The sequence below is a fragment of the Penicillium canariense genome (assembly GCF_028826845.1).
Source record: "Penicillium canariense strain IBT 26290 chromosome Unknown utg000003l_segment0_segment0, whole genome shotgun sequence".
NCBI classification, from domain to species: domain Eukaryota; kingdom Fungi; phylum Ascomycota; class Eurotiomycetes; order Eurotiales; family Aspergillaceae; genus Penicillium; species Penicillium canariense.
Genome location: NW_026622730.1, coordinates 3,252,378 through 3,266,747, shown reverse-complemented (window position 1 = coordinate 3,266,747; position 14,370 = coordinate 3,252,378). Strand labels below are relative to the sequence as shown.

Genomic DNA, 14,370 nt, shown 5'->3' with positions numbered 1-14,370 from the left:
CTAGAGTCCCCTCAGTCTCTTCTCCGGCCCACGGGGGGAGGAGGGGGGGGAAAGGGCAGGGACACACGTTGTCCAAGAACTGGGGGAAACAAACGCGGGAGTAGCAATGTCTCAGACACGAAAATGAGTTCCCGGTTCAATTCCAGCAGGTTCAATTGCGGACGGTGAACATGATCGAAGCCAGGGTACGGAGGGGCGATGCGCGGACAGGGGGCGCGAAGGGAGGCGGGAGAGCCGGCCGAAGTGTGGATTTGGGGAAAAGGGGGGGCTGAAGGAAGAAGGGACCAACAAAAACACCAAAGAAAAAGCGAAGCAAAGAAAAAGAAAGGGCCGACGGGAAAGGGCCAAGAGGGTGAAGAAAGGATGGGGACGGTGAAGAGGGAGGAGGAGGAGGAGATACGGGCAAAGCGTCCAGCAGGAGGAGCAGCGCAAGCAGCAGCGCGGGAGGGCAGTCGCAGGACCGCCGTTTGGTTCGAGTTTAGTTTCTCCGTTTAGTGCCGTTTAGCGCTGGTTGAGCGGGTCTGGGGCAGTCCGGCGGGTCGCTGGCCTTTGGGCCGATGACGACGGTTTGCCTCGAGAAGAGTTGCGGAGGAGAAACGAACGATCAAATCAAAACGACTTCGCGACTGCGGACCGATTGTTCTCCCTCCATCGTATCTCCGGCGATCCCATCAATTAGGCGCGACAGCCTGAACCTATCCCGTCCCGCCCGTCCCCGGGAGACGAGGTGTACCACGATACGCGCAGCACCATCCTCCACTATCATAGATTATAAGATGTACCGGAGATCGGTCCGTCCTCGAACACAATTATTGACATCTCTAGGCGATTATGAATGATCCCTCCTATCAGCCGCTCCGCGCCCATCTCAATCCGGAATCGCCGTCGGCCACATCGGCCGTCCCTTGCCTCGCCTGTGATAGAGCGAAACGGGGGCGAGGCCCGAGGGCTAATCCTCGCATGTGGTGTCTCCGCACTAATGCTCACGACCAAAATAAATAATCGAGCAACAGGGAACCAACTAGAAAAGGAGAAAAGCCAAAACGCGGGCGAGGGCGACGGTCCGAGGGTGACCATAGCTCCCCGACCCCGACTCAAAACACTCCGGGCCAGCCAGTTGAGACCCTGCTTTTAGGGGATGTTGATGGTAATGGCAGGGACCCGGACAGCACCAAGACTCAGACCGGGCTAAGCCGCACACCAGGACTTCGCAAGAGCGCGACTCAGAGGGCCCCGTTTCAAAAAAAGGGGGGGCCACCGGCTGTTTCGAATTCGCGCGGAGTGGGCTCCTCGCCAACACCGACGATCGTCATTACGCCCCGGAGGGACCGATCTGGATCGTGAATTGGGACCTTTCAGCTTACGATTATTGCATCGCGATGCTTATCCACTATGCTCCCGCAGTGGTAGTTGATATCGGGTTTATTGGGGTTGGTTAGTGCCGTCGCTGTCGGATCAGCGCGGGCGATTGGCTGGCTCATGGCGAACAGGTTGTCGTCTGGAACAGCAAAATGGCTTGCAGACCTCAGCCCAATGGGCGACGCGGATATGACCGTCCGGGTCCTGGGGGCCTGTTCTCTGTAGGGTCAGGCTTGCTCCGGGGGACTCGGCAACTACGTGTATACTTCCCAGCCCCTCGTTGCGGGATCAATATAGCAAGCTGCTCTGCCATCGCGCATTCGATTCCTAGACGGAGTGCCCCCTACTGCTCCATATCGACTACTGAGTACTCCTCCGTTCTCATGACCGGACCGTTTCTTTTTGCCCGTTCCCTGGCACTGGGCGGAGCCCCGTCCACGGTTAGGGCTCGGGACCCAAGATGGAGTAGATCTGTGGCCCCCAACCACCATGAGATGCCCGAGCTTCCCTCTGGACAAGCCTGCACAGAAGTCCGAAGCACTCCCTATATGACTCCAGGAGTATTCTTAGTTTCGTAGTTTCCGAGCCGGGAAAAGGCAGACCCTCCAGCTCGGGGTATGGCCCGCTCCACAAAATTCCTATTCCACCCAGCCACCCCACCCGATGTTCCACGTCAAGATTGCACTCGGCTGGTCATCGACACGCAGGTCAAGGTCAGATGAGAAGACGAGAGGCAACACCCCAATGGGACCCAAATCTAATTGATCCAATCCATCCAATTGATCCAATTGATCCAATTGAACTTCGCGCTCACACCAGCCAGCTCGACGCCAGTTGTCGGTGTGGAGTCGCCGCCCCCCCCCTCATAAAGCCTCATTGGCCGCGGGCCACACCTGTCAAGCGGGTGATGCGCTGGCAGCGGCCTCGCCTTGGGAGCCGCTCGTCCAATCGCCCGCCAATCAGCCCATGCGGCGGGAACATGTATCGAGGGCAATTCTGGCTGGCTAACGGATGGTCGATCGGAAGCCCTAAGCTGGGCTTCTATTTGACCTCCAAAGTGGCAGGAGAAACATTGACGACGGCAGTGGCTCCACCTAGCCGAAACGTACAGTAGATTGCGTCTAGGCCCAATAGCCTCTGGCAGGATAGTCGAAAAACAGGCTGCGAAAAGCTGATGCATAAACTGTGGGGTGAAACTCTGGCATTTATGTGGCGATCGCGACCACCTATCTATCTACACAGGAACCGAGTTCCTGGGCCAACGCAACAGGGATCAGGGCCTGGATCAAACGAAGCAATGGGGAGTAACCCTGTTGCAACCGACTAATGGTTGACTCCCATGCATCTTTCCGTTCCACACGCGAAAAAAAAGAGGGAGGAGAGGGAAACAAGAAATAAGCAATGGGAAATGAGATCAAGCTAAATTCAGAACTCGCCACCTGTTCCCGAAAAATCAAGATCAATCTTGATTTCCAGTCCAACCATCTAATTCAAATACACTTTCCCCCTGTTTACCGCTTTGCTCCTGATAAAGGCGTCCCACCCAGGGACATCGTCCCCGATGCGCCATACGCAGGTGGCGGCGTGGGGTTGGGCGACGGGCGTCGCGCGACCGGGTCCCGCGCCCCCAGAGCAGAAGGCCCAGCCTCAGCGGTGGTATGGTTGGTATGGGCACCCTGGGGCACCTGGCCGCCATCGCCCGCGCCAACGACCACCTGCTTGCCGTCACGCATGCGGCCCACCACCATGCCCTTGGCCACAGACTTGAGCAGGGCGCGCCGGCTGACGCCGGTGGCGTCGATGTACACCAGACCGACATTCTTGATGCCGCCGGTCAGGTTGTTCGCGACGGAGCCGGCTTCGACGCCGTAGCGGTGCCCGATCATCGTGCTGGCGGCCTGCGAGCCGGTCAGCAGCATGGTGCGCGCACTCTCCTGGATGCCGTCTGCCAGCGTCGAGAAGGCGATCATCGACTTGTTCAACACGCCCGGCTTGTAGTCGGCCGGTGGGTTTTTCTTGTCGACGCTCCGCGGCTTGGCGTCCTTGCGGGCCATTGACGCGCCCAGGTTCTGCGCAACTCGTTCCACTTGGCCCAGGGTGCGGGAGGAGAAGTCTGCCGCGCCGTGGGATAGAGTGCCGACCTTGCGGATGCGGGCATGCGTGGCCTCGGAGAACGTTACAGGCTTTGGGTTGGGTTTGGTCTTCTTCATGAAGCTCTCAGCACCGCTGGTGAGGGCGTTGGCAAGGTACGATGAGGTGGTCACAATCAGACGGGATGCTGTGGCGGAGGTCTGGACGATGGTTGAATTTTGGTATGCGGGATGCCGCGACATTTCCAAGTATTCTTCGGAGACGTTGGTTACGCTGACGCGGTTACCTTCACCTTCAGTAGGGAGCTCAATTCCAACCGGACCTGTAAAAGAGAAACCATCGTTAGCTGACTGCAGTAGTACGGGACTGGTAGAGGGAGGTTCACTCACGTTTAGATCCAGGTTTCACATCCGCGTCCTCCACCACATTGTACCCCTCGCCCAATTCGCCAACCACACTGCCATCCTCCTCGTCCACGAGCACGATCCTGCCATGCTTGTTGTCGCCCTTACTATCTCCAGACCCGACGTATCCCTCGCCAGGTGCATAGTCAGCCGGGTTGTAGGCGGCATAGCCATCAGATTTGCCGCCCGGGGTCGGGGCACGGTCGAGGAATGCGGTGCATTGTGCGAGGATAGTCTCGAAGGTATCGATGTCGTCTTGTGAGACACTGTTCGGGCCGCTGCCGATGCCGGGGAACTGAATGCGAATAAAGGCGCCCGCGTCGGGTGCCAGATCCCAGCGGGGAATCAAGTAGCTATCGGGTGGTTGGTGAAAGACCTGTGTCGTAGCTGGCAATGCAAGATCAAGCTCTGGCGGAATGTAGAGGTGAAGATAGAAGTCCTCCTCTGGAGTCAGTGTGTCCGCACCGGCGGCATGGGGGGAATCCGGGGTAGATGCCGCTGTCGGGACCATGAGCAGCGAGAGGGTTTGAGGGCCCGACGGGGTCAACTCCTGCTCCTCACCATCCTGGATATGAAAAGCGCGGATATTGTTGACGCTGTAAAGCAGTCTGGGATCGTGCGTAGCGCCCAACATGATGTCAGTGTGATTGGCAGCTAACAAGCAAGTCGGAGCATATGCCCACAATCAAGGGCGGGCGCTGATAACAGCAGATAAGACGATGCTGTCCGGGGGGAAGAGGGTTCACGCAAACGGCCACGCCGTCGATACAGGAAGACAAAAGCAGAATCTTCTGTACGACACAAGATCAATGAAGAGGGAAAGACACTCGCAGGCCGCAGCCAAGGCCAAGGAGGGGGCCTTTATGAGCATCCCGGGCTGGGCGCTTAGATAACAGCAGCGAGTGGGCCAGTGGGAGAAATGAGGTCAATGGACTGCGCCACCGTTCTCCGCGGAATGCACCGCCACACAGCCACGCTTCTGCCACTTTCCGTGGTCAAGTGGTCCGATTGGACATGAAGATCAGGTCCCCTTGCTGGTACTGATGGTACTGAGTTTCTTAGTTTGCTGTGGCGATACTGTCCCAGTGTTGTTCAGTTTCCATGGCCTCCAGATTGTGTCTGACTTTCATCTGGAAAATCCAGCTGCCTAACGATGCTTTTGAGACTACGCCTAAGGCCGTTAAGGACTTGGCACTGCTGAGCGACACAGGCGTGGTGGAGGATGCCTGCGATTTCCCTTTTATTGAGGCTCAACTCGCTAAGTTCCAAGTCGTGTTTCTACTCCTGGGCAAGCCATGAGCCCTGCCCTCTCGCTAGATCATCAAATCATGCCAAGAGTGTCCTAAATGAACAAGGTAGTGATTCTTCTCTGTCCTCCTTCGTCCTGGGGAAGAAAGAAAAATAAACCAAGATATAGGTGTCCAGAAACAGAACATATAAGTCTTCCACAAAAGCTGGTTATTTGCAACAAGAATTTTGAGTTTCCTTCATCAAACGCAGCAAGGCCATCGGAAGAACTCAACGGGCGAGATCATTCATTGCCTGCCTGAATAGCCAGGCGACAAACATTTTCACCTGTTGTTTAGTCCCAACCAATCAGGTTAAAGTCTTTGATTACAAACAGTGCAAACTTGCGGCGCGCCACCGGCTGTGAATTTTTGATAGAGAGATCGGACGCCTCCGCAACTTCTATTTTTTGCAGCAGCACCAAGGTCCTTCGGCTCGAAAAAATCTCTGCGTTTCACTCGGAAACCAGGGACATCCACTGACCGCCCAGGATGCCCAGCATGGACTTGACCGGCCCCCAATCTGCGGCTTTGGAGACGAACCGAGCTCCGTCGGAGGTGGATGTTATCAAGCGCGATGCTGCCGACGGTAGCCCTGCTGTCGGAGAGCCCCCCTCCAAGAAGGTTCGCTTAGATGAGCCCTCGGAACTCAATGACGAACATATTGATACGCGCAACAGGGGCATTGCGCCCATCAAGTCGGAGTAGGTTCCTTTCGTCTATTGACCTAGCCCGCAAGCACTGATGATTCCGCGAAATCTAGATATCTGATCCCCTCGGCGCCTAAATCTGTGTCCGAGACCAACACCGACGATGCGGCTGAAGCCGCGCCTCATGCCGAGCGTGACGATGAGAACAAGAAGAAGGGAAAGAAGAAGCCCAAGGGTCAGAACACCAACCGCAGTTTTGGTAGCTCTAAAGATGTGAAGTCCCTGTGCATCTCAAGAACTTTCAGCCCGGAGTTTTCACCCGAAGAGTGCCAGTTTGGCGCGAAGTGCCGATTCGAACATGACCTACGACTCTATTTGAAGGAGCTCAAGCGAGAGGACCTTACGACCTTCAATGGACTCTGCCCTGTGTTTGAGGCACGGGGTAGATGTTACGCTGGATGGAAATGCCGTTTGGTTGGATCTCATTCGACGGAGAGGGAAACTACGGACGGGAGGAAGGAACTTATTCTGCTAGAGGACGAGGAACGCAAGGCGAAAGTGAAGCCTCTTGTTCCCTTTGCCACGCCCGAAGGGCTTGTGAACATTATCGCCTACCAGGATAAGGTCGCACTTGCGCGGAAGCGGGAGCACACTCCTCGTGCCAACGAATACAATGACTGGCTCAACAAGGTGTCTCAAGAACTGGATAAACAGCTACACGGACGAGTTCCAAACGAGGGAGTTGCGGCTGAGAAGGCAGAAGCTTCAAAGACTAATGATGATGCCGAAAGAGCTAAAGAGGAGCTGGAAGATAACAGGGCTCAATATACCGAACCTCCTTTTTTGGCGTCCGAGAAAAGGCGCATCTACTTTGGACCGGAGACTCCGGCATTGGCGCCTCTGACGACACAGGGCAATCTTCCATTCCGCCGACTCTGCGGGGATCTGGGTGCCCAATTCACCTATTCCGAGATGGCATTCAGCATGCCGCTGGTCCAGGGCAACAAGTCTGAGTGGACCTTGATAAAGAGCCACGAGACGGAAATGCTCCCACCCACCGTGACTCCTGGACCGAATGTGGTCCAAGGCTATGATAACTCCAGGGACTTCAAGTTCGGAGCCCAGATCACCGCCAACAAGCCGTGGCAGGCACTAAAGGCCACAGAAGTGCTCTCCAAGTACACACCCAATCTGCGTGTCATTGATTTAAACTGTGGCTGCCCGATTGAGCTTGTCTACCGCGAAGGAGCAGGCTCCGCGCTCCTCGACCACCCCTCCAAATTGGAGAAGATCATTCGTGGCATGAATGCCGTGTCTCAGGAGATTCCTATTACAGTCAAGATTCGCATGGGGACCAGAGATAATCAACCCAATGCTTTGAAGTTGGTTGAGCGCCTAGTTCTCGGTGGCTATGAATCTACCGTTCTGAATACTGGTCCCCCTGGCGTTGCAGCCGTCACGCTCCACGGACGTAGCAGACAGCAGCGCTATACTAGACAGGCAGACTGGGGATACATTGCAGATACCGCCGCTCTCATCAAGCGTCTGAATTCGCAGACAGACGAGTTCGCCGACACCATTCGTGAAGCTGACCCTCGGTACTTGCCGAATGGCGGCAAGACCTACTTCCTTGGAAATGGTGATTGTTACTCGCATGTTGACTACGACGACCATATCCAAAATGCTGGTGTGGATTCAGTCATGGTGGCTCGTGGAGCCCTGATCAAGCCCTGGATTTTCGAGGAGATTCAGACTGGTCAGTACCTGGACAAGTCTTCCTCGGAGCGTCTTGCCTATATCGAGAAATTCGCCAAGTACGGCCTCGAGGCCTGGGGTTCTGATGAATACGGCGTTGGCACTACTCGGCGCTTCTTGTTGGAGTGGCTGAGCTTTGCCTACCGCTACGTTCCCCTCGGTCTCCTTGAATACCTGCCTCCGCAAATTAACGACAGACCTCCTGCCTTCCGAGGTCGGGATGACTTGGAGACTCTCATGGCCAGTGGAAACTACAAGGACTGGATTAAGATCACGTAAGCTTGTTCCGGATTTTTTCTGTCCCCACTCTTTGACACCATTCACTAACCCCAATATGTTACAGTGAGATGTTCCTCGGACCCGCGCACAAGGACTTCAAGTTCGAGCCCAAGCACAAGTCCAACTCTTACGAGGCGGAGGGTTGAACATGGCTTATGCATGGAATACATGAGTATACCCAATCTACCAGCTTAGCGTTGTATATAGTAAAAAAAATGAACAAGAAGCTATTCAGGTATGATGAAAGGACACCATGTCAGGGCCGTTGGGCTGCCGGAATGGTCACGTGGACCGACGACGATGACGTCTTCCTCCGAGGCTTGGAAGAATTCCCCATAAGAAACAACCTAGAACCTGTACGTCTGCCCGCGGATCTTCAATTCCCTTTGCCGCTCGATCAGAACACGTCTCTCCCTTTATCTTCGGACTTTTGGTCTCCCAGCTCCTCACCGCTCAAATAACTCTGCCTAGCGGGGTTTGTTTACACTCTAGCCAGCTTGTACCCAAGCTCCGACCGAACCCCCACCCCCTTTTGACCAGCAACAACCTCTGGTATCTAGTATTCTACGCAAAAAAAGTCGACAAGATGACTCTCTACTACAGCCTCGTATGTTCCACCAGCGAGCTCCCCAGTTCTTTTGCCGTTGCTGTCTGGCCGATCCAGCTGTGAGCCGCTGTAGCCTAGCTGGCTTGATCTGCCAGCTCACCAGAAATTACTCATTGATTATGGGGGTACCATTTTGCCATGCCCAAAAACTAACAGGAGTGGTTTCAATTAGGTCTTCCTTCTCTTGGTGTTCGAGATGGCGGTCTTCCTGGCCCTCATCGTTCCTCTGCCGTACACCATCAAGCGCAAGCTGTTCGCCTTCATCTCCGAAAGTCCGATCATAGCAAAGCTACAGTATGGCTTGAAGGTACGACAGCCACCATCACTGCAATTTTCATGAGCTCTTCTAATGACCATTTCAGATTACATTCATTTTCATCCTCATCCTCTTCCTTGACAGCGTCAATAGGGTGTATCGCGTGCAGCAGGAGCTGTCAGCCTTCACCAAGGACGGTTCTTCGCTCGGGTTCGTTTTTCTACAGTCGATCATTCCCACAATAAACACAGCTAACTGACAATCCCTAACAGCGCCGCCCACCTCGGCACCGACCGCATGGAGGTGCAGGCCCGCAAGTTCTACTCGCAGCGCAACATGTACCTGTGCGGCTTCACCCTCTTCCTCTCCCTGATCCTTAACCGCACCTACATCATGATCCTGGAGGTTCTCCGCCTTGAGGACCGCGTGAAGCTGCTGGAGGGCGACAAGAAAGCCGGCGGCAAGGACTCTGCCCGTGTCGCTGAGGCTGGCTCACTTGGTGAGATTGGTGCTCTGAAGAAGAAGATCGAGGAAAAGGACCGCGATATCGAGACTCTCAAGAAGCAGTGCGAGGGCCTGACCCGGGAGTACCACAAGCTTGGTGACGAGGTCTCCTCTGGCAAGAGTGATAAGAAGGACAAAAAGGACCTGTAAGGTGCCTGCCTTTTCAGGTTCTGGAGACCAATTTGGGGCTGCTGCCTGTTATTCCGGCCTCTTTTTAGCTGGTGACATTCAGCACATGAAATTCCCTCCGTGCTGCATGTCTTCGGGTTGGCCACAGTCAGATTCAATTTGATCTCCTCGTCAAGCGAATCCGCTCACGATATTGCTCCCCCAGACACATTGAATCGAACGCTGTTCGTAGGTCTCTTTTCTGGAATATCGAACTTGGTCACTTTAAGGGAGACCTGCAGAGACTATACTACTACCCCTTACGAGACGTCTTTTTTTACCGTCACCCCTGCTACTTACAAATATCACCCAGGGGGTTGGATAATGGAGTCACTATTCATAGTATTTTCTCTGGAAGTGCTCGTCATTCTGAGTCATGCGCGTTGTTATTTATCTTGGGACAAAGATTATCTTGCACTGTGAAGATAGGGCTTTCTTCTCGGTTCATAACTTCATCCTGTTCAAATTCATCAAGTCTTCGTAACTGTACATGTATGGTGTATTATTAAGGTAAGGCCGAGGGAAAGTACCCCGCAAAGACGTTTATCAAATGAGGAAGGTCCAGAAGCTTGGAAAAACCAGCTCTTCCTCAAAGATACGGCGCACTTGTGCGAGCACAAAGCGCTCCACTTTGCCCACATTCTTCAGTACTTGCTTCCCATCTTCCTTGCGGCCAATCTCGCTGTCGACCCGGATCTCTTGCAGCAATCCACCTTGCCGCTTCTGGTCCCCGCCAGACCGAGGTCGACCATCATCAGTAGGATGTTGACTGCTCTGGCCCTGCTCTTCAGAGCCGAGGAGGGCGTCCGCGTCCTCGGGAGATAAGAAGCAGAAGTGGATGTGTTTACGAATATATGCAACCACCGCCACCCCGTCGAAGGTAATGCCAGTGACATTCAGTTTAAGGGGGAGACCCACGAAGCTCGGCATTGGGTAATCGAGTAGAATCTCGGCTGTCAAAGATAATCGTACGTCGCCGGCATATTTGGCGTGGCAAAGAATCTGAAAATCTTCTGGGCGACGCTCACGCATGCGAGGTGGGATTGGAGCAGAGGGGTCGATGGCGGGCTCTGTTGACGGCTGTGGTATGTCATCGGGGTCCCCGCTGTTGCGATTTGATCCGCTGCTACCGGTCCGGTCCACGGAGGGATGGGATGGTGTCGTGTTGGCGGTCGAGGGTCGTGAAGCGGAGTTAGTTGTGTCTATGTCTGCATCCGTCCTATGCTGGAGCCCGCTAGGGCGAGATGAACGGCGTGGTCTGCCTCCATGGCCCATGCCCGAGTCCGACCAACTGCTGGCAAATGGCGTGCCCCCGGCTACAGCTGCAAGTGGTGTCTGGGTACCCGAGAGACCACCCAAGGACATCAAATGGTAGCCAAGAGTCGATGTGCCTCCAGGAATACCTGGGGTGCCGGCGCGAGGAAGGAAATGCGGATTGAGGTGGTCTCCTAAGGGAAGCGGCGATCGAAGCGCAGATGGCTGGAATGCCTCGCCAGGATATGGATGGTGGTGGAGGTTAGGCGGCATCTCGTCGTCGTAGGTCGAGTCCGAATGGCGTCCGGACCATTGGTCGACAATAAGCTCCTCGGAGGTTGCCGAAGTGTCGTCATCATCTTCCTCGTAGAAGTCCGAAAATGGTTCACAGAAATCCTTAATCTCGAGGTCTGGTCCAATTGTCCCAAACTCGAAGGCATGGCACTGGACAGAGCGGATGAAGCGCGGTAAGGGGACCTGCTGGAACTTGTCGTGAACGAAGGAGCGGATGCGCTCTGCGAGCGCTTCCCCATCCGGCCCAGAAGTGGCCCTTACCCAGTCGACTTCAATGGACATCACATATGCAATGTAGCTGTATCTTTTGTAAAGAAGTTCATGACATCCGCAAGCTCGGGAGGAGAGCTCCGCAAAGCCGCGGCCCAGGTGATACGGGTCCACGTGACCCAGGAATGGCATTGAGAATGGTCCCGCTAGAACATCTCTTCTTCGCTGCTTTCGCTACAAATGACCTTTGGATAGGCACGGTTTATTTTCTGTTTCTGTATGAAACACGCTGCCTTGCTGTTGAGCATTGCATTCGTTGAAGGCTGATATGTACGCGGTTCTTTGCCTGCTACCCCGTACTTCGGTCTCCCGCCTAACCACAAGTCCTCCACCTTCGACTCTCTGCATAGTGCTCATATTGGCAACGTAAGAAACCCAGTATTTTATTTTAGGCCCGGTAAATTACTTAAACACTCGATTTATTTTCTACGGCCTCATTTTCTTCTACCGCCTACCTCCATCTGCCTCCTGTATCACAGCGGATGCGCTGTCTTCCTCTTCCAGGGCTTACTCGAGGGCTACATAACCGCATCACAGCTGGTCCCTTACCATCGTCGAGTTTTGTCGCTCATAGAGGCACCTATACCTCGAAGTCCGACATCGTATGGCCCCGAGTGACCAACCTCCTGATATCCTGCTTGAAGAATCAGATATGACGAATGCTCTTCAAACTTGAATCAGACCGACAAGTGGGAGCCGACTGTCTATAATGCGCTCTAGGCTTAACATTACCTAATGATCATAGAAAATACTAACCAATCCGATGGGGCGTCGGTCGACGAGATCAGAGTTCATCACAAAAATTGGGTGGATGCGCAGGGTAAGCGAGACATGGGAACTATGTATCGCATGTGTGTGCGGATTGATGAAGAGTCACTGCGGACGCTCCTGGATGCTCTACCCGGGGAAGAGAAGGAACGGGTACCGGGTAGGTAGTCTGGTATGCTTTGTGAAAGTTATTGAAGCTTGGCCATTCATAGATGAGATTGACACAGTCCCCGGTGGATGATATGTGAGATTAATAGCCTATAGTTCCTTCAGGCATGATGGATGATGTAGATAGTATGAGAATATCTTAGAATAGCTGTGGTGTTTATGGCGCACTTTGATGTCTTGTGGTATATAGGACCGCAGAGAGCACGAGCTGCCAGTTCAGAGATCAAATAGCTCAGATATGATAGCTAGCTCAACCTCTGCTGGATTTGTTGTTCCCCCCCGATGTGTTTCTCCAACTGTTGTTAAAAAAATGGGGGCTATTTGCTACAGCGACTATCCGAGTGTAAAGGATTACTATGGGTATCACCATCATGAATGATATTTAGATATAGTATTCGAAGACATTTACAGGGCATTTCAATTGTATCTTTCTTATCCTTCGTTTAAATGCCCAATGGCAGTCAAAATATCTTTCAAAGGGACCACGGATTTCCCAAGCCAAGCCCCGGGGTACTTGGATGCTAGTGCCACCCAAGCCAGTTAGAGCCGTCCCTTTTGGCCCCAGCTTGGCATTCCCTTGCGATTTCTGGCCGCGAGTGAATGCAATCAAACATGCTCTGGTGGGCCTCGTGACCGGGACTAGCATCCCCATGTCCGAAGGGATTTCTATTGCGCCTTCTTCCCTCGGATCCTGAGGGCGCCACGACTCTGGCTAGCAGGGGCTAAAAATGTGATGGACGTGTGCAGGCGCATGAGATGTTCACCCTTGAGAATCAACAACGAAGTGCTAGGACCCATCAAACCTATCTGAGGTGGGGTGTTCACTTCGTTACGTCCTTCTGTCGATTAGCCCCTCTTTCTAGAGTGCGCATCGACGGTCGTTCGACCGAAGCGCTTTCTCTGTGGCAAATGTGATGCAGCCTTTCAAAGCTCACTTCGGAGGATGATCGAGCGTCCTCTGCCAGGAATCGAAAACACTCGAACTTTGCGCTATAGGGGCTTCCACACACATTCCGAATCAGCTGATTCGAACGCTATGCAGATCTCATGCAACGCACAAGGAATCTCTCCGCGGCTCATAGCCTACCGCTTGTCTAGGGTGTCGCCGCGTTTATCGCTATGGCATTATTCGTTACATTACGTGCCAGGTGGCTCGAACTCTGCTCGGTGTCTCGCTAGAAGTACCAAGTACTGGCTGGTCATATTGCGCACAGCGTTTTCTCCTTGTGTCTTGTGCCTCTATGGGCTGTCGCAATTTGTATCCCTTGCCACAGTTCATTTCAAAGTTGCTAATATTGTATTAAAGCCTCATCATGTTGCTTCTGGGACAGTGATACGATCTCACCCACAGGCATAGTCTGAGGCCCCCCCCTTTTTTTTTCTTTTCTTTTTTGAAATTATCTCTCAGATGAACAGAGGGGGACCGCGTATGATTTTGTTAACAGGATGTGACGAGACTATGCAAGCCGACATTTAGCCAACTTCAGCCCCGCGCTGGTAGTTGAAAGATGCATAAGGCAGTTCCTACATGCAAAGCTGCATCTGATCTACATTCTCGTTGCCCTCTCCCTTCCCAAGGACCTTGGTCAAGCACTGGGACGCGGTAGGTCGCAAAGACGTTGTTTTAAATTGCCCACAAACATAACACATCAACGACTTGCTTCAATCTAGACGTCGTCTCATGTTACACAGGCCCCAAACTATCTGATTCTGGAATCGGAATTTGTCAACTACGGTAGAAAGTGGCCACCGCCTGCGCCATCGATGTACGCAAACCTTTGCATCCCACCCCGCCCCTGTAAGCGCCAACTCGTGATAACCCCCGGCCTCCCCCTCCTTTCTCCATCTCGCCAAAAAAATCCTAGTTGTTTTCCTTCAGCTGATTGGTGCTATTCATTCCCTTTTTTGGTAAACCTTGACCATCCCTCCAGGTGGGTCATCTTGTAGTCTGCCAGCTCACACAAACCAGATAAGCGCGTTTCTTGGGAAGAATTTGAGTCCAACTTCGAAAGCTTTCGACAGATCCCAGGAATAGGCAACAAAGGGCTGAGACACAATCTTCCAGCCTGGATTGTGGTGTGGAACACGTCATCCTTGAGGCTTCTATTACATTGTATGTGAGGATCACGAATCCAGCACCATGGTATAACAACTAACCGAAAAGATGGGCTACAAGAATATCTAGGAGACTTAGACTTAGCCGCATATGACTGTTTGAATGCCTCGGAGAAACATGTAGGACTTGTCAAGAACAGAA

General features: G+C 53.4%; 5 protein-coding genes across 5 annotated transcripts; 3 read left to right on the top strand and 2 right to left on the bottom strand.

The window, feature by feature from the left end:
- Positions 1-2,870: 2,870 nt before the first annotated feature.
- N7482_006041 (senescence-associated domain-containing protein) lies at positions 2,871-4,488 on the bottom strand (the record flags this gene model as incomplete). The annotated part of the gene is made up of 2 exons (XM_056688166.1): positions 2,871-3,772; positions 3,840-4,488. The coding sequence occupies 2 exons, from the start codon at positions 4,486-4,488 to the stop codon at positions 2,871-2,873; spliced, it is 1,551 nt and encodes a 516-aa protein (XP_056543721.1).
- A 467-nt stretch (positions 4,489-4,955) lies between these two features.
- On the top strand, positions 4,956-5,153 carry N7482_006040 (Ser/Thr protein phosphatase superfamily; the record flags this gene model as incomplete). The annotated part of the gene is made up of 1 exon (XM_056688165.1): positions 4,956-5,153. One exon carries the CDS (start codon positions 4,956-4,958, stop codon positions 5,151-5,153), a length of 198 nt encoding a protein of 65 aa, XP_056543720.1.
- Positions 5,154-5,632: 479 nt separating this feature from the next.
- dus3 (tRNA dihydrouridine synthase DUS3) lies at positions 5,633-7,970 on the top strand (the record flags this gene model as incomplete). The annotated part of the gene is made up of 3 exons (XM_056688164.1): positions 5,633-5,844; positions 5,904-7,820; positions 7,889-7,970. The coding sequence occupies 3 exons, from the start codon at positions 5,633-5,635 to the stop codon at positions 7,968-7,970; spliced, it is 2,211 nt and encodes a 736-aa protein (XP_056543719.1).
- A 657-nt stretch (positions 7,971-8,627) lies between these two features.
- On the top strand, positions 8,628-9,341 carry N7482_006038 (putative BAP31 domain protein; the record flags this gene model as incomplete). Its single annotated transcript, XM_056688163.1, has 3 exons — positions 8,628-8,738; positions 8,794-8,897; positions 8,960-9,341. The coding sequence occupies 3 exons, from the start codon at positions 8,628-8,630 to the stop codon at positions 9,339-9,341; spliced, it is 597 nt and encodes a 198-aa protein (XP_056543718.1).
- Positions 9,342-9,905: 564 nt separating this feature from the next.
- mdm12 (ERMES complex subunit MDM12) lies at positions 9,906-11,309 on the bottom strand (the record flags this gene model as incomplete). Its single annotated transcript, XM_056688162.1, has 1 exon — positions 9,906-11,309. One exon carries the CDS (start codon positions 11,307-11,309, stop codon positions 9,906-9,908), a length of 1,404 nt encoding a protein of 467 aa, XP_056543717.1.
- Positions 11,310-14,370: the final 3,061 nt, after the last annotated feature.